Source organism: Pongo pygmaeus, chromosome 8, assembly GCF_028885625.2.
Source record: "Pongo pygmaeus isolate AG05252 chromosome 8, NHGRI_mPonPyg2-v2.0_pri, whole genome shotgun sequence".
NCBI classification, from domain to species: Eukaryota; Metazoa; Chordata; class Mammalia; order Primates; family Hominidae; genus Pongo; species Pongo pygmaeus.
In genome coordinates this window covers 29,034,559-29,062,558 of record NC_072381.2, presented here as the reverse complement: position 1 = coordinate 29,062,558, position 28,000 = coordinate 29,034,559, and the positions used below count along the sequence as shown (strand labels likewise).

Here is a 28,000-nt window from a genome sequence, read left to right as displayed (position 1 = left end):
GATAAATACTTACTAACATTTCTGGTTTGGCTATAAACATTCTTTTCTTTGCAAAGCTAAGAGACACACCAACTTTAGTTCACTGCCTGAATTCCAGATTAATAAGCTCCAAAATCATTTTTAATGTGCCTTTTTGGCTTTTACTTACATATATCATCTTTGTGTTTGATTTTCCTCAGTCCTGAATTGAGAATCCTAACACATATGCCCAGAGTCTGTGGCCCAGGCCTGGTCTGCACATCATCCTCATTCAGTTTATATTAGATTTCTCAGAGATTCTGCACAGAGTGAGCTTTGAGATCACCAGATATGACTTCTGCCACTTTTTGTAGCCTGCGTCTCTGCCTATTCCAGGAGCATAATTAGTCATCATGAAGTATGGACTGCATGGACTGGGGATGAGAGAGTCCGTGAAGTTCCAATTCACAGCCATAAACAGACAGCAGAGCAACAGCTACCCGAGTTCATGTTTTATCGGCATATTCTTTTCATAAGATCATAGGTAGAGTGGAAAGAATGCAGACTTTTGAGTTAGACAGACAGGCTTTTGAGCACCAGCTAAGCCACATGCCAGATGTGTGACCTTTGGGAAATTACCTCACCTTTCATTGTCTCAGTGTTCTCATCTGTAAAATGAGGATAATGATACCTTTCTTGCAGGGATGTTTTGAGGATGAGTAACAGTGTATGTGAACCATGTCATATATGCCTGTCATGTAAAAAGAACTCACTATGTCATCATCATAATTATGCCACAGCCTATTGTCTATGATTTAAAGATGGGCTGTTTAGATTCTGTTCTCTTCTTCACTTTATCATTAGCAAGCTCAGCTGAAAACGAACTACAGAGTAATCTACTTATATATGTCCGTGTAAGTGTATTTCACCAATTGTGATAAAAATTTCTTTATCGAAGGGGTAAATGAAGCTATCCTATTGCAGAGGCATATGAATAAACTTAACTCAGTTTGCATCCCTAAATTGTTTGGAATGTAAATAGAATTTGTATTCCAAATACAAACCAGACAACTAAAAATGTTGTCAACTTAGGCCTAACCCTAGAAAGAGGATATGGGACAGGATGGTGCATCTGAGCTGTGGTCTTTTAAAGTCAAGGGGAGACTCTAGAACTTCTCCAGTGGGGATGGCAGAATTGATCCAAGGGCCTGACTGGGAAAATGCTGTTTGTAGGCCCACTGGACAATTTTGCAGTGAGAATGATTGAAATTATGTCTCTATTTTTAACCTTTCTTGGGAGGATACTTCTACCTTTGAAGATTCAGATGACCTAGAATAACCTAATTTAGGGAAAATTTTCCAAATAAAGCTATTTGCCTCTGAATGTTCTTGGCACCCTACATGGGTGTATACTTCACAAGTGTGGAATGAAGTGAGCTTGCTTGTAAGGGTTAGATTATAAAGTTATCATATCACCTAGGCCCAAAATCGAATATGGTCAAAATTTAAGGATATCACATTAGAGATGGCATATTTTTTCCCACTAATTCAAATATGCCTAGTTTTTTTTCCCCTAGAGAGTTAGTTTTTTTTTGTTTTTTTGTAGTTAGGAGAGATTTTTAAGAATAAGAAAGGAAACGCTAGACTCTCACTTGGCAAAGTATCTCACACTCTAGCAGTCACTCCGGAGCTGAGACCTTCTAAGGAAATGGTGAATTTACATCCCTTCCTGTAGTTCTAGTTGTCTTGAGGGGCAAGGCAGGCTGGGACACTCTATTTGCATTTTTTTTTTTCAGACGGAGTCTTACTCTGTCACCCAGGCTAGATTGCAATGACGCCATCTCAGCTCAGTGTAACCTCTGCCTCCCAGGTTCAAGCAATTCTCCTGCCTCAGCCTCCCAAATAGCTGGGATTACAGGCGTGTGCCACCACGCCCAGCTAATTTTTGTATTGTTAGTAGAGATGGGGTTTTACCGTGTTGACCAGGCTGGTCTCAAACTCCTGACCTCAGGTGATCCGCCTGTCTTTGCCTCCCAAAGTACTGGGATTACAGGCATGAGCCACCGGGCCTGGCCTCTATTTGCATTTTATAATAGTGTTTTGCTGTGTTTGCTTCTGTGTGTGTGTGTGTGTGTGTGTGTGTGAGCATATATAATTGGGTTTGTGTTATTTGTACTTAGAAGGTACCTTCATTGCGATACCACTTGTTTTCCTTGTGTTTTCTCTATTTATTTGAAAAAGTGAGTTTTAGAACTTACTCTGAATACTTTTTGAACCTTTAAAGTAGGTAAATATGTAAGCCCCTACATGGTGCCTGGCATATTATAGACAACCAATAAGCACTTATGTCTTTCGCCCTTTCCCTCAGAAGTCTCACCTGTCAGTGCAGTCTCAGGTTTTACCTCGATGTGAATACATTCACAATGGAACCCTAGCCCTGTCCTCTCTGTTACATGGCAGCTCTTGTCTGTTTTGGGAGCAAGATTTTCTTTCCGTAAACTCACTGTACCTAGAGTGAATCCATCACCTCCCCTTTTATCTTAAGATAAAGAGCCAAGTTCAAATGTGAATTCCAGCAACTTCTATTGGTTAACTTGAGCACATTATCTAATCTTCATATCCACACGTTCTAGGGGCAAATACTTTTTAACTTTCTCTCACACTCCTTTGGTTCATTCAACAAAGTTTCACCTGCATAATAGCATCATTATTGAGTATAATTTAAATAAATAATCTAACTAGGACCTTCAATTTGCCAGCTAGGGAAGCCGTTGTTGAACAAGGCAGAAGGCGTTCCTGTTTTCACAGAACTCATGGTCTGTTAGACAATCAAGACAAGGAAGCAGGCAAGTACAATGCAGTGTGATAATTCCTTGGAAGTGGGAGTACAGGAAACACGTGAACTCAGGAACCTAACCCAAATGTAAAGTGTCAGAGAATATTTCCTTAAGGTGCATCTGAGCTGAATCTTAAACAACAAGCGAGAATTAGTCAGGTGAGGAGACAGGAGTGTGCATAAAAGAGCAAGTAGCACGTGATGAAGACCCAACACAAGGAGAAGTGGCCACGTTTCAGGAAGCAGGAGAAATTTCATGCAGCTGCAGCGTACAGTGCAAGGAAGGAGTGGCAAGAAGTAAGAGGAGAGATTATAGTAACTTGCATCATGCAATCTATATAAACCTGTAAAAGAATTTACGCTTGACTGTGGACACAGGATAAGACAAGTGGGAGGTGCTGGTGAGAAGTTTCTGGGCCATAAACCAGGATGGTGGAGAGAAGAGTGAACTACCGTGTGGATTTTCTGCACTCTGTGGTTCAGGGGTGGGTATGGAGGGGGCCAATGGGTTGATCTTAGATGGGATATTTCCTTGGCACGTGATAGGGTTTGGCTCTGTGTCCCCACCCAAATTTCATGTTGAAATGTAATCCCCAATGTTGGAGGTGCGGCCTGGTGGGAAGTGATTAGATATGGGGGCGGATTTTGCCCTTGGTACTGTATCGTGATAGTGAGTTCTCACAAGATCTGTTTGTTTAAATGTGTGTGGCACTCCCCTCTACCCCTTCCTCCTGCTCCCGCCGTATGAGACACCTCACTCCCCTTTCGCCTTCCGCCATGACTGTAAGTTTCGTAAGGCCTCCTCAGAAGCCAAGCAGAGGATAGAATCATGCTTCACATGCAGCCTGCGGAACTGTGGGCCAATTAAACCTCCTTTCCTTATAAATAACCCAGTCTCAGGTATTCTTTATAGCAGTGTGAGAACAGACTAATGTGTGATAAAAGGACAGTGTGTAAAAGAGTTGAAGAATTAGCAAAAGAGTGGAAGACACCATGGCCCGTGAAAGTGGAGACATGAAGGGCTGTTGAATTAAGGGCTGGAGAAGAATTTAGAGTTAAGGGAAATGTGGAGCTTTTATTGTTGTTCTTGTTGTATTAAGGTAAGAGAGCTTTTATCAGTTTTAAGTGCTGATAGAAAGGAGCTAGAAGCAAGAGAAGTGAAGATTCAGGGAGAGCAATCTCTAAGAGAAGGTGTGAGAGTATATGGCTGGAAGGAAGGATAAAGGCTGCTTTAGAATGGGCATTGTGGTTCACGCCTGTAATCCCAGCGCTTTGGGAAGCCAAGGTGGGTGGATCACTTGAGGCCAGGAGTTTGAGACGAGCTGGCCAATGTTGTGAAACCCTGTCTCTACTAAAAATACAAAAATTAGCCAGGTATGGTGGTGCACACCTGTAATCCCAGCTACTCGAGAGCCTGAGGCATGAGAATCGCTTGAACCCAGGAAGCGGAGGTTGCAGTGAGCCACGATCATGCCATTGTACTCCAGCCTGGGAAGCAGAGTGAGACTGTCTCAAAAATAAAAATAAGCAAGTTAAAAAAAAAAAAAAAGTTGCTCTAGGTGGATCTAGATGCATCACTTTGTAGGAAGGACTTTGAAAACATTTCCATGTGTTGGCCTCTATGTTTTCTGAAGTAGTTGAGGTCTTCTGCTGAGCATGAGGTGGTGATAACAACACTAAATGTTTTATTTGTTCATTCAGCAGATGTTTATTAAGGATTTATTTGGTGGGGATGGTAAACAATATAATACTCCTGCCCTCGTGGTGCCTCTATCTGGTGGGTGATACAGCCATTAAACAGTATTTTGGCTAGTTGTCTAATTATGATTTTTAAGTATTATGAAGGAGATGTACAGGATGCTGTGGAACATGAAAGTGGGAACCCTGATCCTCCAGGATCAGGGGTGGCTTTCTGGACGAAGCGCTGTTTGAGCCAAGCTCTGAAGGATAGATCAGGATTCCTCTCGGCTTCAACTAAAGGAGAGAGTTGCAGGCGGACAGGGCAGGGTTCAGATCACACAGACCCTTGTAGACTAGGTAAAAAAAAAAATCCTTTTTTTTTTTCCCCTTGAGATGCAGTCTCACTCTGTCACGAGGCTGGAGTGCAGTGATGCAATCTTGGCCCACTGCAACCTCTGCCTCTCAGATTCAAGCGATTCTCTTGCCTCAGCCCCCCAAGTAGCTGGGACTACAGGCACCCACCACCATGCCCAGCTAATTTTCGTATTTTTAATAGAGACAGGGTTTTGGCATGTTGGCCAGGCCGGTCTTGAACTCCTGATATCAAATGATCCACCTGCCTTGGCCTCCCAAAGTGCTGGGATTACAGGTGTGAGGCACTTTTTTCAGCTCCATGTAAAGATTTTAATCTTTTTTGGAAGACCAACTGGAAACTACATATCCAAGAATGTCAAGCACGGATGCAACAGGACCAGAATAACTCCTGAAAAGACCTTTCTGGCTGCCAGTTGATGCTAGATAATGTGGAAGGACAGCAGATGTAAGGCAGATAAAAGGCTTTTTCAGGACAGGAGGCAAAACGGGTATTGTGGCAGCAGTGGCAATATCAGATCTGATAGATCTGAAGAATGTTTAGGAGGTGAAATTGGCAGCCTTTGTTGGTTGTTTCCAGGGATATAAAAGAGAGAAGTGACCAGGAGGCTCCCAGGTGTGGGTAGTGAGGAGCCTGGAGAAAAATTGAAATTGCCATCATGGGGATCTAAGAAATCCAGCTGATAAGGAAAACATAAAATGGTTGCTGGAGCACACGAAGGTCCTGGTTTATGCATGGAGACCAGGAATGCATGATGTTACTGCTGTCCAGGGGCTGCATGGGTTTTCTGCACTCAGTAGCTCAGCAGTGGGTATGGAGAGAGGCCGTTGGGTTGGTCTTAGATGGGAGGTTTCATTGGCAAGTGTGATAAAGGACAAATGTAAGAGAGATGAAGACATTAACAAAATCGTAGAAGTGAAATGTCCTTATATGACCATAGGTGTGGGAAGAATAACTGAGTGAGTGATCCAAGAAGATCAGAGAATGATACCATACTGGGGAATTTGGGTTTAATATTTTCATAGTGAATCAGCTCCTAGCGATGGCAAAGGCCAGGCGTGCCATGTCATGGTTGAAGTGAAGTAGAGAGGGAGGTCACCAGAGATCAGGAAGTCCGAGGCTGCATTTGGAAGTGATTTCTACATGGATATTGATGTCACCCAAGACGATGGCAGGATTTGGGGTGCAGGGAATGACAAGGGTCAGGTGCTAAAGTCATAGAGAGTGGTTTCCACAGGGGCAGGACTGCCCACTGGGGGGCGTTATGGACATTGTTAGGGAACTTTTTTTGATGTCAAAATGGCTGATGGGTAGAGGGATGTAGACTTGACCCTTCTATAGAACAAAGATCTGACTGCATCCCACATGACTTCACATGCTATGCTAGACATTCAAGGACTGAGTAGATGATGCAGCATGTGGTGGGGTTTCTAGAAAAGCAAACTGTCTGGCGCACTGAAGCACTGTCTCATCCCACATACTATTCTTTATTTTATTTTATTTTATTTTTGAGACAGAGTCTCGCTCTGTCGCCCAAGCTGGAGTGCAGTGGTGCAATCTTGGCTTACTGCAACCTCCGCCTCCCTGGTTCAAGCAATTCTGCTGCCTCAGCCTCCCGAGTAGCTGGGACTACAGGTGCCTGCCACCATGCCTGGCTAATTTTTGTATTTTTAGTAGAGACAAGGTTTTACCATGTTGGCCAGGTTGGTCTCAAACTCCTGACCTCAAGTGCTCTACCTACCTCGGCCTCCCAAAGTGTTGGGATTATATGTATGAGCCACCGTGCCAGACCCCATGTACTACTCTTGGGTAAGCTCAGGTCATTTGTATTGTTTTCTTCACTTCGATAGCCTTGACATGCTATCCTTAGTTGTTTCCTTCTTTCCTTATCATATTCAAGGAAGTCTGATCTGTGGTTTCTTTCCAAATGCTAGGTCTTATTCCTGGGTTTACGTGTACCACTGGGCTTTTGTTTTCCTGTTCTTTCTTGTGCAGAATAGCTCCTGATCTTTTAAATCCAAACTTATTTATTATTAAGTAGGGGCAAACATCTGACTTGGTTAGGTTTTCTGCTCTAGTCATGCCAAGAATTTACATATTGAAATACATATTGCTTTATTATAAATTATTTTTTCTCCTTTCATATATTATTTTTAGTTAGATCAATGTATTAATTTGGAAGGGAGAATTATGTTGATAAGTTATATTAGCAATTAATTCCATTTCAGGATATAAATGGGGTATTATGGCATATTTATTATAAGAGGGAGAATTGAGAGTTGCTGTCTTACAGAAAAGGGAAAGTTGCCAGAGAATTGATACTGGACAGCAGTGTGGAGAAAGGTTGAAGTTGGTAGTGAATGACCACCTGGGGACAGGTGTTTTTATACAAGGGTCAGGGACCTAGAAATGGCATTAGAGCAAGAACAGCGCAGTCCCCAACTTCCCCCTCTTCGTCTTTGCTCATCCTTTTTCCTCCACCTGGGATGCCGACCCTACTTCTCTTTACACCTGCATGTTCTCCATTGTATGGTGTAAAACCTTATTCTTTCAAAGCCACCTGTGACCTCCTCAGGGTGGAAGAAGACATAGGCAAGGCAGTGAACAGTCAAGTACCTGGACACTGTGCTAGGCACTGTGCACGCGTTCTCAGTTCTCATTCATTCTACCCAAGAAGGAGAGGGAACAGGCACACTTTTAGAATTAAAATGAAATCTAATTACGCCCCTGGCTTTCCCTTCCAGTATCACCAGGTGAGGGCATAGCAGATGGGAAGAGACGTGACTCTACCTGACGGCAGTGTGGTCCTGTAGCTTTTGTCACCCGCTGAACCACACCATCCTTAAATGGACCCTGATGGCAGCATTGTGAGAAGCTTTTAGGTGGAAAGCAATGCTGGAAAGGGGGGACTTAGCCTGTCTAACTTTTTATTTCAGACTCATATTTGAAACTGCTCTTTGTGTTTTGTTTTTCTGGCCCCAGCCTCATGATTAACCAGTGACTTTCTTTAAGATCAAAGTCAATTTGTCATCTTTTGTTGTCCACAGAGTCTACTGTATGCCTTGCTCTTTATAGGTGTCCAGTGTGTATACATTGATTGAGTAAAGTGTGTAAGGTCTATGCAAGTTTTCAAATGCTTAAGGAAGTCTATAGTGCAGGAAAAGGTCTTAGCACATGTAAATGTGGCTGATTGTTTAGCAGACGTAAAATGCATAACTGAATTTGCATCCCAAATAAAGTCAGGGTGAAAGGTTTTGTTTTATTAACACTTAAAAACATTTAAAATTGACATTTTCACTATCTGCATTATGCAATTGAATTTTCTTAGGCAGACATTTTTTTAGGCTCTTGTGGGTGGCTTATTATTTGGTAATACTTAAATACTCTTTTTTTTTGTTTGTTTTTGTTTTGAGAGGGAGTCTCACTCTGTCGCCCAGGCTGGAGTGCAGTGGGGCGATCTTGGCTCACTGCAAGCTCCGCCTCCCGGGTTCACGCCATTCTCCTGCCTCAGCCGCCCGAGTAGCTGGGACTACAGGCACCCGCCACCACGCCTTGCAATTTTTTTTGTATTTTTAGTAGAGATGGGGTTTCACCGTGTTAGCCAGGATGGTCTCGATCTCCTGACCTCGTGATCTGCCCACCTCGGCCTCCCAAAGTGCTGGGATTACAGGCATGAGCCACTGCACCCAGCCTAAATACTCTAGAATATGTCTCATTTAAACATAAATCTTTCTATCCTTTTTGAGGAAAAGGTGAGGATTTCAATTGAAAAAGTAAAAAAGCAACAAAAGAAATCTAGCATTTTCTTAAGTTCAAGTTAACAGAAAATAATCTCTTTACTTAGGATGCAAAGCTGGATCCATGTTTTCAGTCTGTCTTAGAGACTCATGTCAGTTACAGAAATGTTTATGTGGTGTTTTGTCCGATAATGAATTTCTGTTACCCTGTTTTTCAGGTCCTGTGGGAGTAGGGCTGAATGAACTGAAACGAAAGCTGCTGATCAGTGACACCCAGCACTATGGCGTGACAGTGCCCCGTGAGTTCTGCGCTATTCAGTGTTCCTATGACTACATTTGTAATAATTTTAAATTTTTTTTAATTATTTACAAAAATTTTTAACTTGTTTTTAAAATTTTTTGGGTACATGGTAGGTATATATATTTATGGGGTACGTGAGTTTTTTTTTTTTTTGAGACGGAGTCTCACTCTGTTGCCAGGCTGGAGTGCAGTGGCGCAATCTCAGCTCACTGCAACCTCTGCCTCTTGGGTTCAAGCGATTCTCCTGCCACAGCCTCCCAAGTAGCTGGGAGTACAGGCACGTGCCACCACACCCAGCTTATTTTTTGTACTTTTAGTAGAGACAGGGTTTCACTACGTTGGCCAGGATGGTCTTGATCTCTTGACCTCGTGATGCACCTGCCTCGGCCTCCCAAAGTGCTGGGATTACAGGCATGAACCACCACACCTGGCTGAGGTATTTTGATACAGGCATGAAATGCTGAAATAAGCACATCATGGAGAATGCGGTATCCATTCCCTCAAGCATTTATCCTTTAAGTTACAAACAATCCAATTACACTCATTGTTTTAAAATATACAATTAAGTTGTTATTGACTATAGTGACCCTGTTGTGCTATCAAATAGATCTTCTTCATTCTTTGTGACTATTTTCTTTTTGTACTCATTAATAATAATTGCTTAGTACTTACCAAGCACATATGGTGTCAAGCACTGTTCTGAGCACTCACTCATCTAGACCTCCCAGCTGCCCCAAGAAGTATATAGTGACATTATTGCCATGTTGCAGAGGAGGAAACCAAGGCAAAAGTGGTTAAAGGATTTGCCCTAAATTACACAGATTTTTGGCAGAATATTTGTTAATCACAGCTTCCCTACTCTTAGGTTTTTATGGTGAATTTTAGTACACATATGACATCAAATTATTACTTACAAATTTTCTTCTAAATAAATGTCTAACAATTCTGTTTCCTAAAATAAGTGCTAATGTTTTCCAGAGTTTTTCACCAGCTTTAAGATTAGAAGAATCAAATCACAGAGAGCTGAAGGAGACTTATTATAATATAAACCGTTCTTAATTACTTTTTATATGTAGTAATTGGCAGATGGTGTTAAATGGGCTTTTCGTGGCTATATAGTTTAAATATGGTAAGCTTCTTTTCAGTACACAGAATTAGATTTATTTTTATAAAAGTGGTTTTCATAGGCATTCTTACAAATAAAATGTGATGCTTGAAACATTTTTATCTGCAGAATAAAGGCCATTTGACTACTTAATATGTTGATATTAGAAAGCTGTCTAAAAGGCTAAATTGAAATGTTGGCTTTTTCAAGAGGTTTTAGTACTGTTTTAAAAAATTTACTTGTATATTGCCCTTAGCCATCGATGTTCTCTAGTTTTGGAAGAGTTCAACTTTATTTTAAAATTATAGTTTTCTGTGACCTCCAGTTCCTTCTTTTTACTACATTTTTCCAAATTATTGTTTGTAATCATTTTCAGTCACAAGTTATAGGACTGCTGCTTTCTACCAACAGAGATGAAAGTTAATGAAAATGTGGAACTAGACAGTTTTTTTGCCTGTAATTATTCACCTCTCTTACAAAAGCTGAATTGCAATATATAAGTTGTTAGAAAATTTTACAAAATAACTTTTAAGCTTACAGGTGAGCAATTATAGAAGAGACCTAGAAGATGCAAAAACAGATTACAAAGAAAAAAAAAACAAATTTTTAAACTTCCTACTGTGTATTCATCTCCTTTGATTGTCTTAATTTTTGTAGCCTTCCCAGTCAAGTATAAGATGGTTGATATTATCTCTATTTCACAGAGAAGGAGATAGGGATAGAAAGGATATGCTGACTTGAGTTCCATAGATGATAGGTGCACTTGGATTCGAAACCAGGTTTTTTTTTGATACCAGTTCTCATGTTCTTCCTCCTATATTAGCACTAGCAGTCCTTTAAAACTACAGACTATCTTTGTTGTACTCTAGTAAGTAGTCAAAACTGACTTCTTTTGAAGATGAGAAATATCCATAAGCCAATCTATCCCACGTAACTCCCTATCAGAGATGTGATATTATGGAAAGACCTAGGGGAGCAAACACACTTTAGCCTCAATTTACCCAGCTGTTTAAATGTTTGCCTCTGAAGTTGTTATAGAAGTTGACAATATTACAGAGAGGTTGTGGGACTGGGACTCTCCAAAGAAATCCCCAAAGTAGTTTTTTTTCATTCTGATTTACTTCTAGACAGACGTTGATGTCAAAATATCTTCATATAGTAATGTTTCACTGGCTTGCCTGATGATAAGAATCTCATGGAGTTCTATAAAAAGATATGCCCAAGTATCTGTATTTATAGGATGTTTGGAAAATACTGCATCAAACCAGGGTGATTTAATTAATTAAAGAAGAATATATTTTAAGAGTAATTTTAGAATTTCAGATAGTTTTGCTTTGTGAAATATTTTGGGCAGAGTCTTGAATATTGGAGAAAAATGATTGCTTTGCTTATACCACCAGTATTTTTTGATGTTTATTTCTGTAATTCTCTTTTTGAAAGCATGTCTTACATATCCACCAGAAAAAGTTATGGAGCAAAGGAACTCCTGCACACTGCTGGTGGGAATGTAAATTAACACAATCATTTTGGAAAACTAAGTAGCAGTATCCACTAAAGCTGAGCAAACACATACCCTTGACCCAGCACCGCTCCTACTGCACACCCGATGGAAATGCATAAGTACGTTCACCAAAAGACACTGAGCTATTCTTAGTCATTATTCGTAAGAGCTCAGAACTGAAAACTACTCAAATGCTTATCATTTGAATGAATAAGTAAAATGGAGAAGTAAAGTATAGTATATGCATACAATGGAATGCTGTAAAGCAATGAGAATGAACAATCTGCAACTACATGCAACAATAAGAATGAATCCCGCAAATGTGTTGAACAAAAGGAGGCAGACACAAGAGAATGAATGAGGCAGTGTGATTTCATTTTTATAATTGCAATAAAGGCAACATTCATGTGTGCTGTTAGAAATCTCAAGGATTTGGGTTAGAACAGGAACTCAAGAGGTGATTCTGGAGTGCTAGCAATTTTCTGCTTCTTGTTAGAGTGCTGGCTACATGGGGGTGTTAAACCTGTGAAAAGTAAGGAAGATATATACACTTTTATGTGTATATATCAGTTATTGTATCATACTCAGGCTTTAAATGTTAAAAAGAAATAATAGTTTAACTGTAGTTTGCTGATTTTCTGGTTTTCCTAAAGTGCTATAGTTATGTAAATATTTCAAGAGGAAGCTGAGTGATTTTACATGGGACCTCTATGTACTATTTTTGTAACTACTTGTGAATTTGTAATTACTTTAATTTAAAAACATTATTTAAATGGATGCTAAATCAGGTACTGAGCTAAAATGGCTGAATGAGCTATATGAAATGTTTAAAAATTATCCATGTAATAATATTAAACATTCAAAGTTGCTTTTCAAGAGAGTGGTGGCTGAAACCCTTGCTTTCTGTCTTTTGCTCCTCTGTGAGAAGTTTCTTATTGATTGATTGATTGTAGAGATGAAGTCTCACTATGTTGCCCAGACTAATCTCAAACTCCTGGCCTCAGGTGATCCTCCTGCCTCAGCCCCCCAAAGTGCTGAGATTACAGGTGTGAGCCAACATGCCCAGCCTGTGGGAAATTTGCTCCTTGAAAAGCAACATAAACATTGTTTTAAGGCTATATAGGTTATCATCAATAAATCTGAATGACTATTAATACAACCAGTCAAAAGGGTCTCTTGTACATTAAATTAAAATAAAATAGGTAACAAAAAGTATTATGGTAGACATCAAATACTTGATGGATTCCAAAATCTGTGTAGTCTAGAATTTGGGCATTCTTAGTCAACCACATCTGTTAATCACTTTCTGTGGTTCTCAGAAAGATATATATTGCAGTTTTTGTGTTTTTGTAAGTTTTAAAGCATCCATATTCTAGACAACTTCTTTGTCCATACGATACTTCACTTGAATTTTCTTTAAAAAAAAAAAGGCGTTATAACTAGGGTACCAGTTAAATTTTTTTTCCCTATCTTCCCAGGACAGCTATTTTGGGATATTTTGGGGAAGTGGGAAGAGTGCTCCTATTTTGTTTTCTATTTTGCCTTAACTGGTATACACAGTGGGTACTCAGTGAGCTGTGATGGAGTCGTGCCTGCCTTGTGGGTAATATGCACATCTTTCCCTTGGAATCTCCTTCTCATAAGAATTTCAGATCTCTTATTCAGTATTCCTTGTTGTGAATGAGTTCATGAGGTTCCTGTGGAACTCATTACAATTAGGCACTGACATTCTTTGTCAGTAAAATAACATCAGACCTAGGTAATTCAGGTTGATTATGATAAGCAAACAATTTGGTTGTAGACGCATTACCTTTTAAATGCATGTGGCAATGTAATAAATGTCTTGTTCAATTACCCCTTGATGTGGTTCTAAAAATATTTTAACCCTGCTGTGGGATGCCGTGTGTCAGGGAAGTGATCTTTCAACCATGTGTTGCAGATTTTCAACCAAAGTGTCCTGCCTTCATAATTAAAGACAATCTTTTCTCTGTAAGAAAGAAATCAATGCACAGAAAATTCTCAATTTGATTTTCAACAATACTTTTTACTTAGGCTTACTATTTGCTGAAGGAACACTAGCAAATAGCAACAACACAACTGATTAATGAATGAATGAATATTAAGCCTAAACTCCAAAGCAGGGCATTATACTAATTTTAATATATCTCATGTTCTTGGATATTAATTGTGTTATATACACTCAGTAGGGTATTTTTCTGCTGCAAAACTTTAGTCTTTGTGATAGAATACAATGTACCAGTTTAGAATACAGTGCACCAGTACTTCATGCTGTTCCTGTAAAGAGTGTGACATTTCATTTTAAAGACTAGCACTACCTTTCATACCTGCAGAACAGGTATGAAAAACTGTTTCAAGAGATCTGAGCATTGTATTAAAATATTCTTGCTAACTAAATAAAAGGGAATTAAACTTTGGGATATAACTTAAATTAGTTGGCTTTTATAAATTCATTACTTTTTCTATTAAGTTACATTTCCCCTACTTCTCAGATTCTTTTTTGTAACATCAAGATGTAATTTGAATAAACTTCACATATTTAAAATGTACTATTACATCAGTTTTAGCATCTGCGTACACATGTGAAAACATCAGCACAGTCAACATAATGAATGTTTCCATCTCAAAAAATTTCCTTGTGCCCTTGGTAATCCAGCCTTCCACCCTGTTCCCAGGCAACCACTGATCTGCATTCTGTCACAATAGATTATTTGGAATGATTTAGTATGTTATCTAAATAGGATTATACAGTATGCATCCACTTTTTTCTTTGCCAGACTTTTCCCACTCAGCATAATGAATGTAAGATTCACCCATGTTGTTTCCTACATCAATAATTCATTCTTTTTCATCCCTTTTCATGCTGAATAGCATTCCATTGTATAGAAATACTACAATTTGTCTATCCATGCACCCGTTGATGAGTATTTAGGGGTTTCTTCCTCTACCCCCATTTTTGGCTATTATAAATAAAGTTATTACAAGGTTTTTGTACAAGTCTTTTGACAAATATGTTTTTGTTTCTCTTGGCCAAATAAGTAGGAGTGGGATGGTGAGGCCATATAGTTTAATTTTTTGAGAAACTACTAAACTGATGTCCAAAGTGGTTATACCATCTTACAGACCTCTAGTAGCGTATGTGAGCTCCAGGTGCTTCACATCCTTGCCAACACTTGGTGTAGTCAGTCTTCTAAATTTTTGTCAATGTAGTAAGTACGTAGTGGTATCTCATACTGCAGTTTGCATTAACTAATGACTAGCATAATTTTATGCAGCAGTCCCCAAACTTTTTGGCATCAGGGACCAGTTTCACAAAATCACGGAAGACAATTTTTCCACAGACAGGGCAGGAGGGGATGGTGTCAGGATGAAACTGTTCTACCTCAGATCATCAGGCATTAGATTCTCATAAGGAGTACCTAATCTAGATCTCTCACACGTGCAGTCCACAATTTCGGTTCCTGCTCCTAATGCCGCTGCTGATCTGACAGGAGGAGGAGCTCAGGTGGTAATGCTCCTTTGCCTGCCCGTCGCTCACCTTCTGTGTGGCCTGGTTCCTAACAGGCCGCAGACTGGTGTGGCCTGGGGATTGAGGACCCCCGATCTTCTTTGGTAAAGTGTGTGTTCAAATCTTTTGACTTTTTTTTTTTTTTGGAGACAGAGTCTTGCTCTGTCACCCAGGCTGAAGTGCAGTGGTATGATCTTGGCTCACTCCAACCTCCACCTCCTGGGTTCAAGTGATTATCCCACCTCAGCCTCCCAAGTAGCTGGGATTACAGGTGTGTGTGCAACCATGCCTGGCTAATTTTTATATTTATAGTAGAGGTGGGGTTTCACCATATTGGCCAGGCTGGTTTCGAGCTCCCGGCCTCAAGTGATCCACCTGCCTCAGCCTCCCAAAGTGTGGGATTACAGGTGTGAGGCACTGTGCCTGGCCCATTTTTTAAAAGTGGACTATTTGTCTCGTTACTGAGTTTTGAGAGTTCTTTACATACTGTTGGATACATGTCCTTCATCTGATAAATGTGTTACACATATTTTCTTCCGGTCTGTGGTTGACCTTTTCATTTTTTTTAATGGTGTCTTGTAAAAAGCAAAAGTGTTTAATTTTGATGAAATCTAATTTATCATTCTTTCTTTTATGTTTTCTGTTCTGTGTAAAAGTTCTTTGCTATCTCAAGGTTGCAAAGACATTCTCCTGTTTTCTTCTGGAAGTTTTACAGTTTTAGGTTTTACATTTAAGTCTTGACCCATTTCGAGTTATTTTTCGTGTTGTTACTTAGCAAACTTGCCTTGCTCCTGATCTCAGGGGAAAACAGCTCCATCTTTTACCATTAATATAACGTTGGCTTTATCAATTTAAGGACATTCCTGTTACTCCTAGTTTGCTGAGACTGTTGTGAATGGTGTCGAAGTTTTTAAAAAATGCTTTTTCTGCATACGTTGAGATGATTGTTTTGTCTGCCATTATTCTCTTAATGTTGTGAATTCTACTGCTTTTCTAATGTTAAGCCAACCTTTGGTGTGTGTGTGTGTGTGTGTGTGTGTATTTACTAAATTATGGAAATGATTGAATTTAAGCTACTATTTTATTATTTGTTTTCTGTTTGTCTCTTCTGTATTTTATTGTATTTTTCTGTCTTCTTTTGGATTATTTTAGTGTTTTTTAATTTCCATTTTAATCTACCTATTGACTCTCTGGTGGTATCTCTGGATTAGTTTTTTACTGGTTGCTCTGAATATTAAAGTATGCATATCTAACCATTCATGACCTGCTTGCAGTTTAACTTGGTGTCATTTCACATAAAATACAGAAACCTGGCAGCCATTTAAGACCCTTTCCCCCAGCCTAATCTTTTTGTTTTAGGTGTCAAATGTATTACATTTGCATACATTGAAAACTATCAGACAATATTATAACTTTTCTTTAAAATAGTCATATATATCTTAGTGAACTTAAGAGGAAAAAAGTAGACTTTTACATTTACACAATTATTTGTTCTTTCCTCATTCCTGAATATAGAAGTTTCCTTCTTATCATTTCTCTTCAGCCTAAAAAACTTCCTTGAATATTTCTTTTAGAACAGTTGGCTGTGAATTCTATTAGTTTCTCTTCTTCTGAGGAGGTCTTTGTTTTGCCTTTATTCTTGAAACACATTTTGATTAAGTATTTTCCTTTAGTGCTTTAAAGATATTATTTCATTGATTTCTTATTTTTATGATTTATAATAAGAAATCTGTAACAGTTTAAATCATTATTCACTTATGTGTTCTGTGTTTTTTCCTAGCTGCTTTGAGATTTTTTATTTATCTTTGGCTTTTAATAGTTTGATTATAATGTGTCTAGGCATAATTTTTCCCTTCTGAGTGTATCCTGTTTGGGATTTGCTGAGCTGCTGAAATTGGTAAGTTTATGTATTTCACCAAATTATAGAAGTTTGGGGCCTTTATTTCTTCAAACATATTTTTCTGCTCCAATCTCTTTTTTCCTCTCCTTCTAGTACTCCTATGACATATATGTTTTCTCATAGGTCCCTGGAGTTCTGTCTACATTTTTAAAATCTTGTTGTTGTTGTTGTTTAGATTATATAATTTTGTTGCTCTGTCTTCAAGTTCACTGGCTTTTTTTTCTGTCATTCTGTTATTGGGCCCATCTAGTGATTTGTTTCTATTGGATATTTTTATTTTTCAGTTCTACAATTTCTATTTGTTTTTTCCTTTATAGTTTCTGTTCCTCTGCTAAGAATTTTATATTTTTGTTCAATTCAAGTATATTTTCCCTTACCTTTTCAAGCTTAGTTATGGTACCTGTTTGAAAGACTTTGTCTAATCTAACTTCCAGGTCATTCAGGGTTGCCATCTGTTATCTTTCCCCTTGAAAATTGTTGTTTTTTTTTTTTGGTTCTTTCATGTTGAATAATTTCAGATTGCATTTTGGACATTGTGAATATAATGTTGTATTAACACTAGGTCTTGTTACCATATTCTGGAGAATGTTGGTGTTTTTATTTTAGCTGCCAGCTTCTTTTATCTCACTTACCTTTGTTATATTGATTTGGGTCTGTTAGGGTGCATGGATTAGTCTAAGACCTGTGTGCATGGCTCAGATCTCAGCTCAGTTCTTTAAGCCTTTTCTTCGTTGGCTTAGATACGTTTTGTGATACTCTTATTCAGGGATTAGGCTGAAATCTGTACATTCCACTCTCAGTTCATAAGGCCTTTGCCATGCTGGTTTGAGTTTGAACTACATGTATGTAGCACAGAGAGGATTCTTAGACTATTGTTGACTCATACACATAATTGAAGTGTTTTCTTCTCCAGCTTTCTTCTCTCCTGGATTCCCTCCACACTTTTCAACCCACACACAGAATTGAAGTATTTTCTTCTCCAGCTTTCTTCTCTCCTGGATTTCCTCCACACTTTTCAACCCACAAGGACTTTTTCTACCCCTCGTCCCAAGTTCTTTGCACCAGAACGTTAGGGCTTCTATTGGCATTTAGCTGCAGATTCTACCATGCTGCTCTGTGAAGGATTCCCACCACTGGGGCAAAGCTAAGAGGAAAATAAAGTTAAACTCCTCCCCATGCAGTTTGACTCCCCTTTACAGTCTACCTGCTTTACTTGTTTTCAAAGTGTTCAGGTAGTTTCTTGACATCCGTAGTTTTTAGTTGGGATCTGCAGGAAGGATGGCCTGTAGTGGGTTTACATTTGCCAAGTCAGCACTGGAGTGCCTTGGGCTATGTTCTTGTTGTCGTTTTAATGAATCCTATATTTTCTGCTCCATTTTAATTCATTAATAAATAATTAGGCAAGATTACTGAAAGGTTAGAAGTTCAATAGTATTCTAAGATGATGATATTTATAACTTTGCAAAGGAGGAATGAGTAGCACACAGAAGTATTTGGCTTCATTTGGCTGGTAAAACAAAACCTTGATGGCAGGCCGGGCGCGGTGGCTCACGCCTGTAATCCCAGCACTTTGGGAGGCCGAGGCGGGCGGATCACGAGGTCAAGAGATCGAGACCATCCTGGCTAACACGGTGAAACCCCGTCTCTACTAAAAATACAAAAAATTAGCCTGGCGAGGTGGCGGGCGCCTGTAGTCCCAGCTACTCGGGAGGCTGAGGCAGGAGAATGGCGTGAACCCAGGGGGCGGAGCCTGCAGTGAGCTGAGATCGCGCCACTGCACTCCAGCCTGGGCGATAGCGAGCCTCCGTCTCAAAAAAAAAAAAAAAAAAAAAAAAAAAAAACCTTGATGGCATACCCACTATGTCCCATGAGAAGAAGAGAGTCAAACAATTTCAGAGTTTACCTAACAACTTAGTGGTTAATAGATTGGCTTTAATGAATAAAGATCAATAAAGATAATAAGCATATTATTTGCAAAAAAAAAAAGGTTTCTTTTCCTCAGGAGTTTAAATAGCACCTGATACAAGTGCTATTTAAACTTGTATCAGGTTAGAGAGCCTTCAAAATAGCGAATAATAGCAGAGACATACAATGCAATTAACTTCTTAACCCATCTTCAAATCAATATAATTTTAATAACAGTGGAAAATCTGGATTTATAACAGCTTAGTATATTTTATTAGCTAATTTGCTTTTTAAATACTTTTTAAATCCTGTTGAAAAAACGAATTAAATACCCTTGATTTCTTTTTTAGTATTTTCTTCAAGGTGGCTGATGTGGGCTTTTCTAAACTCCTTTTCATTAAATTGTAGATACCACCAGAGCAAGAAGAAGCCAGGAGAGTGATGGTGTTGAATACATTTTCATTTCCAAGCATTTGTTTGAGACAGATGTACAAAATAACAAGTATGTGGACATTTTTGAGAATTTTCGTGTGACTGTTTTTTATAAGCACATGCCTGTCCAGTTTTAGACAACTGAGAGTTCTCCATTTGAAGTGTATTTTAGTTATCATAATAATATTTGAAACAGATGAAAAGGTAATAATTTGGTTGGTAATTATTGTTAATCTTCACCTCTAATTTTTTAGTAACCTGGATTTGCTTCATTTCTATAAAATGTGTAGACACTGTTTTGCAGAATGAGGGAAGGTTGCAAGTGTCTTATTCTGACCTCCTTCCAGCCCACTAATTGAATCTTAACATGTAATTTGGATAGAATTTTACTTCAAAAACCAACAACTATGTAGTATATCACTAGTTCCAGCATCTGCTTCACACACCAGCATCTCATTCTCTCATTGGCTCCTCAAAAAATTGAAATGATGATAATTAACTTGCTGGTACCATCTTCTCTAGCTAGCTCCAAGCCCACCCCAATGCCCCCTGCCCAGGTTTTCCATCTGCTGAGGCACGAATATTTTAGGCTATCAGAAGCAATATGTGTTTTAATGCAGGATTGTGGGATTTTATTGAAACATCGAAATGCTTTTTTCGCGTTTGGCGCAGTGATTGTGTTTTTATAGCACATGATCGGCTGCCCTGGCTCCATTAGCCACCACCCAGCGCCTCTAATTCTGAAGCCGGGCTGGGTTACTCTGTAGTGTGCAATGAAATTCCAGTAGTTTCTATTGTTTGGCTTATTCACCATTTTATTGCATTGCATTAGTTCTGAAAAAAAAGGGGGTGATGGAAAACATTAGAGCCCTACTAGACTAAAGTACCTTTTTTCTGCTTAAGTGTAATTTAAGCAAGTGTTACTGATTTGAAAATGTAAAATAAAAGATTTTTTAAAAACTGACATTTTGAAATACTTGGCTCTGTTTGTATTATTAAACACAGTTTAAAAAAATTACGTGTTCAGCAGAAATGTCTTTTACCTATGAATTTTATCTTGCCACCTATAATTGTTTTAAATTCACAAATGATTCTGATTCATTTAATTTTTTACAGGTTTATTGAATATGGAGAATATAAAAACAACTACTACGGCACAAGTATAGACTCAGTTCGGTCTGTCCTTGCTAAAAACAAAGTTTGTTTGTTGGATGTTCAGCCTCATGTAAGTAAACAATGAGCTATTCAATACCCTTCTGACCCATGTCATCTACAGCATCTCATGTGAGCATTTCAGTATGAAATAACTATGAAGTCAACTCACTTTTGGCATATATGTGGCTTTTCTGAGATGACAAAAGCATTTAAATATAATTTGAGACATCTTTGGTGGAGAAAAAGAAAAGCCCATAATATTATTAGAAAGAGAAGTGGAGGAAGCTCCAAGACCTGTGTTTGTAACTCTTATTTATATTCAATTTTTGTCAAGTAAAGCAACTCTTAGATGTTTCTATATATTCTGTATTTTTAAAAAATACATCACATTGTTACATGCATAATGCATTCTTATGTGTTATGTATTAGTGTCTATAATTTTTAACAATTGACATTTTGGTTCCAAGTCTTTGACTTTGGTTCTGTATATATCCTAGCAAATAACCCCCCACTAGAACTGAAGGGCATTTTGCAGCAAATGTACTGAATGAAAGCCCCATTGCAACTGCCATGTCTGCACCTGTCATCCTGGAAACTCCATTATGAACATTGTGAACTGAGAACTTCAGTGGATGAGGCCATTCAATTCCCTATCAAACCATACATCTTCCAGCAGATCCCCAGCCCACAGCATTTTCCTCATCCCCCAGGGACCATGGTTTCTCCTTCCACTGATGGCTGTACCCTGGGGTGCAAAACCTCCAAATGCTAGAATGACCTGCGGAAGCCCTTTGCACCTCTAAAGGAAGATGAATCTGGAGTAAAAGGTTTCAAGAATCAGGAAAGCTGCCTCCTGACTTGGGCACTGTGTTAGTCCCTTGTTGCACTGCTATGAAGAAATACCTGAGACTGGGTAATTTATTTAAAAAAAAAAAAAGAGGTTTAATTGGCTCACGGCTCTGCAGACTGTACAGGAAGCATGATGCTGGCATCTGCTCAGCTCTGGGAAGCCTCAGGAAACTTAAAATCATGGCGGAAAGCAAAGGAGGGTTGAGCACTTCACATGGCCAGAGCAGGAGGAAGAGAGAGGAGAGGAGCAAGGTGCCACACACTTTTAAACAACAAGGTCTCATAAGAACTGACTATTGTGATGACAGCACCGAGGGGGATGCTGTTAAACCGTGGGAAACTGCCTCTGTGATCCAGTCACCTCCCGCCAGGCTGCACCTCCAGCAGTGGGGATTACATTACAACATGAGATTTGGGTGTGGACACAGATCCAAACCATATCAGGCACCAACAGTGAATGGGACAGTCCTGCTTATGCAGAGCCTCTCTGCTGGTGTCCCAGGTCCAGTTGCTCTCAGACTCCCACAGTGTAGTATCAGCTCATGAATAATAACTTTCAGCTCTCACCCTTTATAGATAGGTCCCCAGAAGTATAGAGTATAGAACATCAACGATTTGATGAAGGAATCTGGACAGGCATCATGGAGAGCAGGAGGCTGCCCTTGTAGGGCACTCTGAAGGATAGGGTGAAAGAGGAGAACTCCTGCCTGAAATCAAGAAGGGGCTTAAAAGGGATGGTTGGAAGACATTTGTGGACAGAAGGTTATTTAACTCATCACACCTTTGGGGTATTTGATCTAAAAACCAGTTTTGTGATATTTTTAGTCACTTCTGTTCAATGTTAATTATGATGTATTTCAGAACATTTTAAAATGCCAAGTTACATTCCCCAGCTTTTTTTCAGAAGTGTTTGTTACATTTAATTTTCAACAGTTAATTGAATAATAATATATTGAAATGACTACTGACCTTAATTAAAGAATAATTTTGAGGAATTTTCTCCTAGAAAGAAAATTCAGTAATTCATGATGCTATGGAGAAATGTGAGAAAACTTTCTTTTCTTCCTTGTAGACAGTGAAGCATTTAAGGACACTAGAATTTAAGCCCTATGTGATATTTATAAAGCCTCCATCAATAGAGCGTTTGAGAGAAACAAGAAAAAATGCAAAGATTATTTCAAGCAGAGATGACCAAGGTGCTGCAAAGCCCTTCACAGTAAGTATAATAATGCTTGGGGGCCAGGTGTGGTGGCTCACACCTGTAATCCCAGCACTTTGGGAGGCCGAAGCAGGAGGATCATTTGAGTCCAGGAGTTCAAGACCAGCCTGGCCAACATGGTGAAACCCCATCTCTACAAAAAATATAAAAATTAGCCAGGCATGATGTTTGCACACCTGTAGTCCCAGCTACTTGGGAGGCGGAGGTGGGAAGATCACAAGACTCGAGGAGACTGAGAGTGCAGTGAGCTGAGATCACACCACTACACTCCAGCCTGGGCGACAGAGTGAGACCCTGTCTCAACAACAACCACAAAAAGCTTGGAGATAAGATATAAGCAGTAGATAAGATGTAAGATATAGTTGTATATATGAAAACATATATACAGCTGCATGTACTCGGGAAGAGTGTAATAGATACAAAAATCAGTGAAAGAATTGTATTTAGGTACATACCTTTTAAACAGTTACACTTTTTGTGCTTTGGTGAATGGATCTTCATATTCAATTGACTCAAAACTATTTTGTATGCTATTATGCAAACATTTCATACTATTGTAGGCTGAACATTTGTATAAAATCTAGACCAATTAATTTTCAGAGCAGCCTTATTTTTAAAGCTAAAAATACCATCAGTTACTGTTACTCATTAAGAGTCCAAATGAAAAATTTAATAATTTGCCTTGCTTGTCTCCTTGTGTCAACAATTATATTTAGCACAGCAAAAGAAAATCACTATTTTGGGTATAGGATAAGTAGACCAATATTATTCAGCAATAATATTTGTATATTCTATGAGTATTATTGGAAATGATGATTGTGGTATATTCATGACTATAATGGCTTCTGGCAAGACCTTTTATTGTTTTTCTTCTTAATCTTAATATTTTCTACCTTTGGACCAAAAATCAAAAGCAAAGAAATTAAATGTCAAGAGCTTATTTTTTTCTTGCCCCTCTTAATTAGCTCATCATTAACTTTAGTCTATATTAATTTATGAACTGTTCATTGTGGTTACAAAATACAGATCACATTTCTGATTCCCAGTATATTTGATAAATACCTTTTTTTACATGCCAACAGTACATATCCGTTCTGAGTAGGTACTGTCATACGATGTTAGTTACTCAGGCTCTTGATCAACACTAAAATTAAATTTTCTGTTATTGTGAAATCTTATGTGACAATGAAATGCAGACTCAAATTATTTCAGCATGTTGCAACATAAAGATTTATTGTACTATTTAGACATTTTAAAGGTTTCTCAACGAAGATAAGAAAGGATAACATATTCTTAGGATTTGGCTCTCTTACATTTATGTTATATAGCCAACTAAAATACTTCCTGGCTTTAAAAATGTGAGACACGAAGGCTCCCAAAACACTTTTAATGAGACATCGAAGGAACGTGGTAATCAGCCGGGCACGGTGGCTCACGCCTGTAATCCCAGCACTTTGGGAGGCCGAGACAGGTGGATCACTTGAGGTCAGGAGTTCCCGACCAGCATGGTGAACATGGAGAAAATGCATCTCTACTAAAAATACAAAAATTAGCCAGGTGTGGCAGCACGCTCCTGTAATTCCAGCTACTCGGGAGGCTGAGGCAGGAGAATTGCTTGAACCCCGGAGGCAGAGGTTGCAGTGAGCCAGGATTGCACCACTGCACCCCAACCTGGGCAACAGAGTGAGACTCTGTCTCAAAACAAAAAACAGAAAACATAGTAATCATCCTTTTACAAATTTGTCCAACTCTGAAAAAGGCATTTATATTATAAATTCCTTCCTATGAATAAGCATAAATAATGCAGCCAAAACATCAGAGTAAACAATTCTTTTCTCCAATAGCTATTTTAATACTGACATTTCCCCGTAATGATGACTTAGTGACTCATTATCCTGCAATTCAGTTAAGGCAGGAGTTTTGACTCTTGCCAGAGTAGTTTTTTGTTACAAGCAAATCATAGAAATAGTATTAGAAATTATGGCTTCTGAAGCACTTGTGGTTAAAGAGGATGACTTTTATTTCTGGCTGAGGGGAAAGACTGAACACAGAACAGCATTAGGTAAACCAATTGTCGAATGTTTGCATTGATGTGAAGTGAGGTAATGGCCTGGTTAACCAATTATTTTTTTAATACTTCCTTTTGTAGGAAGAAGATTTTCAAGAAATGATTAAATCTGCACAGATAATGGAAAGTCAATATGGTCATCTTTTTGACAAAATTATAATAAATGATGACCTCACCGTGGCATTCAATGAGCTCAAAACAACTTTTGACAAATTAGAGACAGAGACCCATTGGGTGCCAGTGAGCTGGTTACATTCATAACTAAGAGAAATTTCCATAATTGTCTTTTTCTATAGAGCGCATGATGAAATCAGTTACTGTTTTGGTAGTAGGGTTTTTAAATCTATATCACTGTCATAGATGTACAATCTTGGTTCAAGTTGAATGCTGGTTTTGTTTGTATCTTTTTACGGCCTTATTTCAAACACCATGTATTAGCATAAGATCCGAAATCAAAATATGCACAGTACTGTATTCTAAGCAAAACCTCAAACCTTCTCGTTGTCTTTAATACAGCTGTAACTCCAAGATGAGGCTGAAATTTTCAGAGAGACTTAGCTAGAGGCTTAGTATGTATTGGAGTTCAGCGCTTCTGCTGGTCTCAGGTGTGGCTGCTGCTGTCGAGTTTGAATGTTAGCTGTTGAAGGTATCAATTCAGCAGCCATGAGCAGCTCCAGACAGACAGGTCAGCTTTGCTGTTTCTGGGTGGATCATCACAGATTTAGCCGGGCAGGCAGTAAGGTGTCCTCTTACTATTCAAAAAGTGTAGACTTTTTCTTACATATTCGCGATACGTTCACAGTGTGTGCATTTTAAAATAATTCTTAAAGGAGTAACTGAAATTGTACCTTGAGTGAATGGCCTTCATAATATAGCTTGAGAAGTCCTTTTGAGTACCTGTCAGTGACTCAACAACATTTAATAAGGGAAAGTAGACTTTTAACAGTTATTATATATGTAACTAAAAGCCTTTCCTTTGGGATTAATATTAGTAAGAATGGTAGTCTTGTGGTAAGAAATGATTACAAAGAATATTTTTATTTGTAAATCCTCTGAAGACAATTTATGAAGTCACCCAAAATGTTATTTTAGCTGGTTTTGGATTTTTCCAATAAATTAGAAGAAAGATTTCTATTCCAAAACATGTAAAACGTTTTACATATTACTGATACAATTAAAGATTATTTTTCATCTATGTGCAATAGATCACCCCTCTTTAAATTGCTCTAAGATATATTTTAGAAAACTTCTCATGTAATGTTATTTCTTTGTCATCAAAATGATTGTTAACACTGTCCAGACACCATCCTAACCTTGCCATTGTTAAAGAAGTTTGAGAAAGACTCTTATATAGTAAATATTTAGATGGGATCTCTCACTTTTCTTTGATACTACTGATTTTCAGCAAGTGAATTATATCATTAAAAATGCTAGAAATGTCTATACGTTCTATAAGAGAGCATATCCTGCCATTCTTGCATGCAGTGAAGCCCTGCCAGTCGAAAATCATTGCATCTGTGACTTTCAAAGTGGAAAAAAAAATGTTATTTTTTTGTTGATTTGTAAAGACAGTTTGTCATGTGAAAAAAAAATAGAATGTAGTAAAATTTTATATATTTATGAAATATTTGAAAGGCATATTTTTTTAAATATCAAATGGGGCTATTCATAAAACAAATTGATTGTATGTCAAGATGTCCTAATTTAAAAGAGTAGTTTTATAAATCATGGTCAACATTCCATGTAAATATTTGAGCTTTACACAGATAGATCCAAGTGCGCGATCTGTGCACTGCACATTTGATAGCATTATTCACTGCTTTTCCTTCATACTTGTCAAGTTCATATTAGAAACAGAGACAAAAACCACTCCAATGGCTTTGACACATAGTCACACCAAAATAGGTCATCAGACTAAGTATTATATAACAACATGATCCAGACAGTGAGTTCTAAGTATATTAATTAAATAGCAAGAAATTTTGTTTTTAAAAAATGAAAGAGGGAGGGCTGCCAATCTGAAGTCTTAAGTAGATTGTTTGGGTAGCATATTTCCTTCTTTGAACATTGTCTGAAATTTTCTATAAATCAAGACTTCTTGTACAAAGAATGATGGGAAATATGTAATAATTCAGGCAATCACCTGAGTAATTTAGGCAGTCCAAATTCTTTACCCTGAAATACCCACATTTAAAAAAAATTGCAGATAATTGCTTCAGTTATTTACTTTGGGGACAGAGATATAGTGTAAAGTGGGAGAAACTGAGTCCTTTTTTGGTGGTGGTAATAATAAGATGTTATAAAAATATAACGTTTTAAAAAAGAAAGGTCCAGACCTTAAGGGCAGAGCTAGAACAATATTTTTTAAATAATGGGGGAAAAAGGGGGCACTTTGGCAATTTTAGAAATCAGGTAGTATACTTTTTTTTTTCTTTTTTTTGAGACAGGGTCTTGCCATGTTGATCAGGCTGGTCTTGAACTCCTGGGCTCAAGCAATCCTCCTGCCTTGGCCTCCCAAAGTGCTGGGATTACAGGCATGATCCACCGTGCCCAGCCAGTAGACATGGTCTTAAAAACAGTGTTTACATGGCCATCTTGATGCTTAGAAATATATTTGATTAAAATTTAATAAGGCAGGGCCAACTCCAAGAGTTCATTGACAACGGCAGCAAAAAGGCCCTGAATTCTGTACTTTCTTCCCCCAGCCTCCTTCTCCAGCAAGGAGAACAGCACTCCCCGCTCCAGAAGCCAGCTCCCTAAGTTGGAGCCACTACGTAAGAGAAGAGCAATGTTCACTTTTTGAAATTCATATATTTAAAATTCAAGACCAAAAACTAAATTCTCTACTCCTATTATTGACTATAGTCAATTAAACATAAAAAGGTGAAATTAAAACTTAATTTTTTACCCTTATTTTACTGACCAATATGGAAGTTCTTGGTATCTTTAAGGCTGACCTTCCTGGTATTGTGTAATGATTGAATGTATCTAAACTGTAATAATTTGAAATTGACAAACATAACCTTCTCAGGCTTACAAAACTATGTTCTTTCTAAAGATACAGATTTTTATTATTTATTTTATTTTGACTAGGAAGGATTTATAAATAAATGTAATGAAAAATCTTTGATCTTAATAAAGTACCTTCAAACAATGTGTGTACTTACTTGAAAATTGGTTTTGCACTTGGATATTCTATTTTATTATACTACTATTCTGATCTATTCCATTATACTATTTCCCATGGTAGAACAAATTCTATTTTCTACTGTGATATGAAGTGATATAATTGAACTCGCCATGTCTAAAATTAAATTTCATATTTTTTTCAATCAAACACTGCTTTCATCAAGGCTGTTGGAGAGATGGAATTCACTAGTGTTGTTCTTACCCATACATTCCAGCAATTTGAAAATGTGGAGAACCGCAGTGGGAAGGAAGAATTAGGACCATCA

The 28,000-nt window shown here is 38.2% G+C and overlaps 1 protein-coding gene across 7 annotated transcripts in view; it reads left to right on the top strand.

The window, feature by feature from the left end:
• Positions 1 to 27,699, top strand: part of MPP7 (MAGUK p55 scaffold protein 7) — a 271,223-nt gene extending 243,524 nt beyond the window's left edge. For 5 of the 7 annotated variants that reach the window (XM_054435739.2, XM_054435735.2, XM_054435740.2 and 2 more), the window contains 5 exons: positions 8,803 to 8,883; positions 19,231 to 19,324; positions 20,371 to 20,479; positions 22,331 to 22,474; positions 24,627 to 27,699. In XM_054435739.2, the coding sequence (XP_054291714.1) occupies positions 8,803 to 8,883; positions 19,231 to 19,324; positions 20,371 to 20,479; positions 22,331 to 22,474; positions 24,627 to 24,806 (608 nt within the window). In that variant the 3' untranslated portion in view covers positions 24,807 to 27,699. Of the gene's footprint in view, positions 1 to 2,717; positions 2,805 to 8,802; positions 8,884 to 19,230; positions 19,325 to 20,370; positions 20,480 to 22,330; positions 22,475 to 24,626 lie in introns of all 7 variants that reach the window. The other 2 variants (XM_054435731.2, XM_054435730.2) reach the window with 1 other exon arrangement.
• The last annotated feature ends 301 nt before the right edge of the window (positions 27,700 to 28,000 follow it).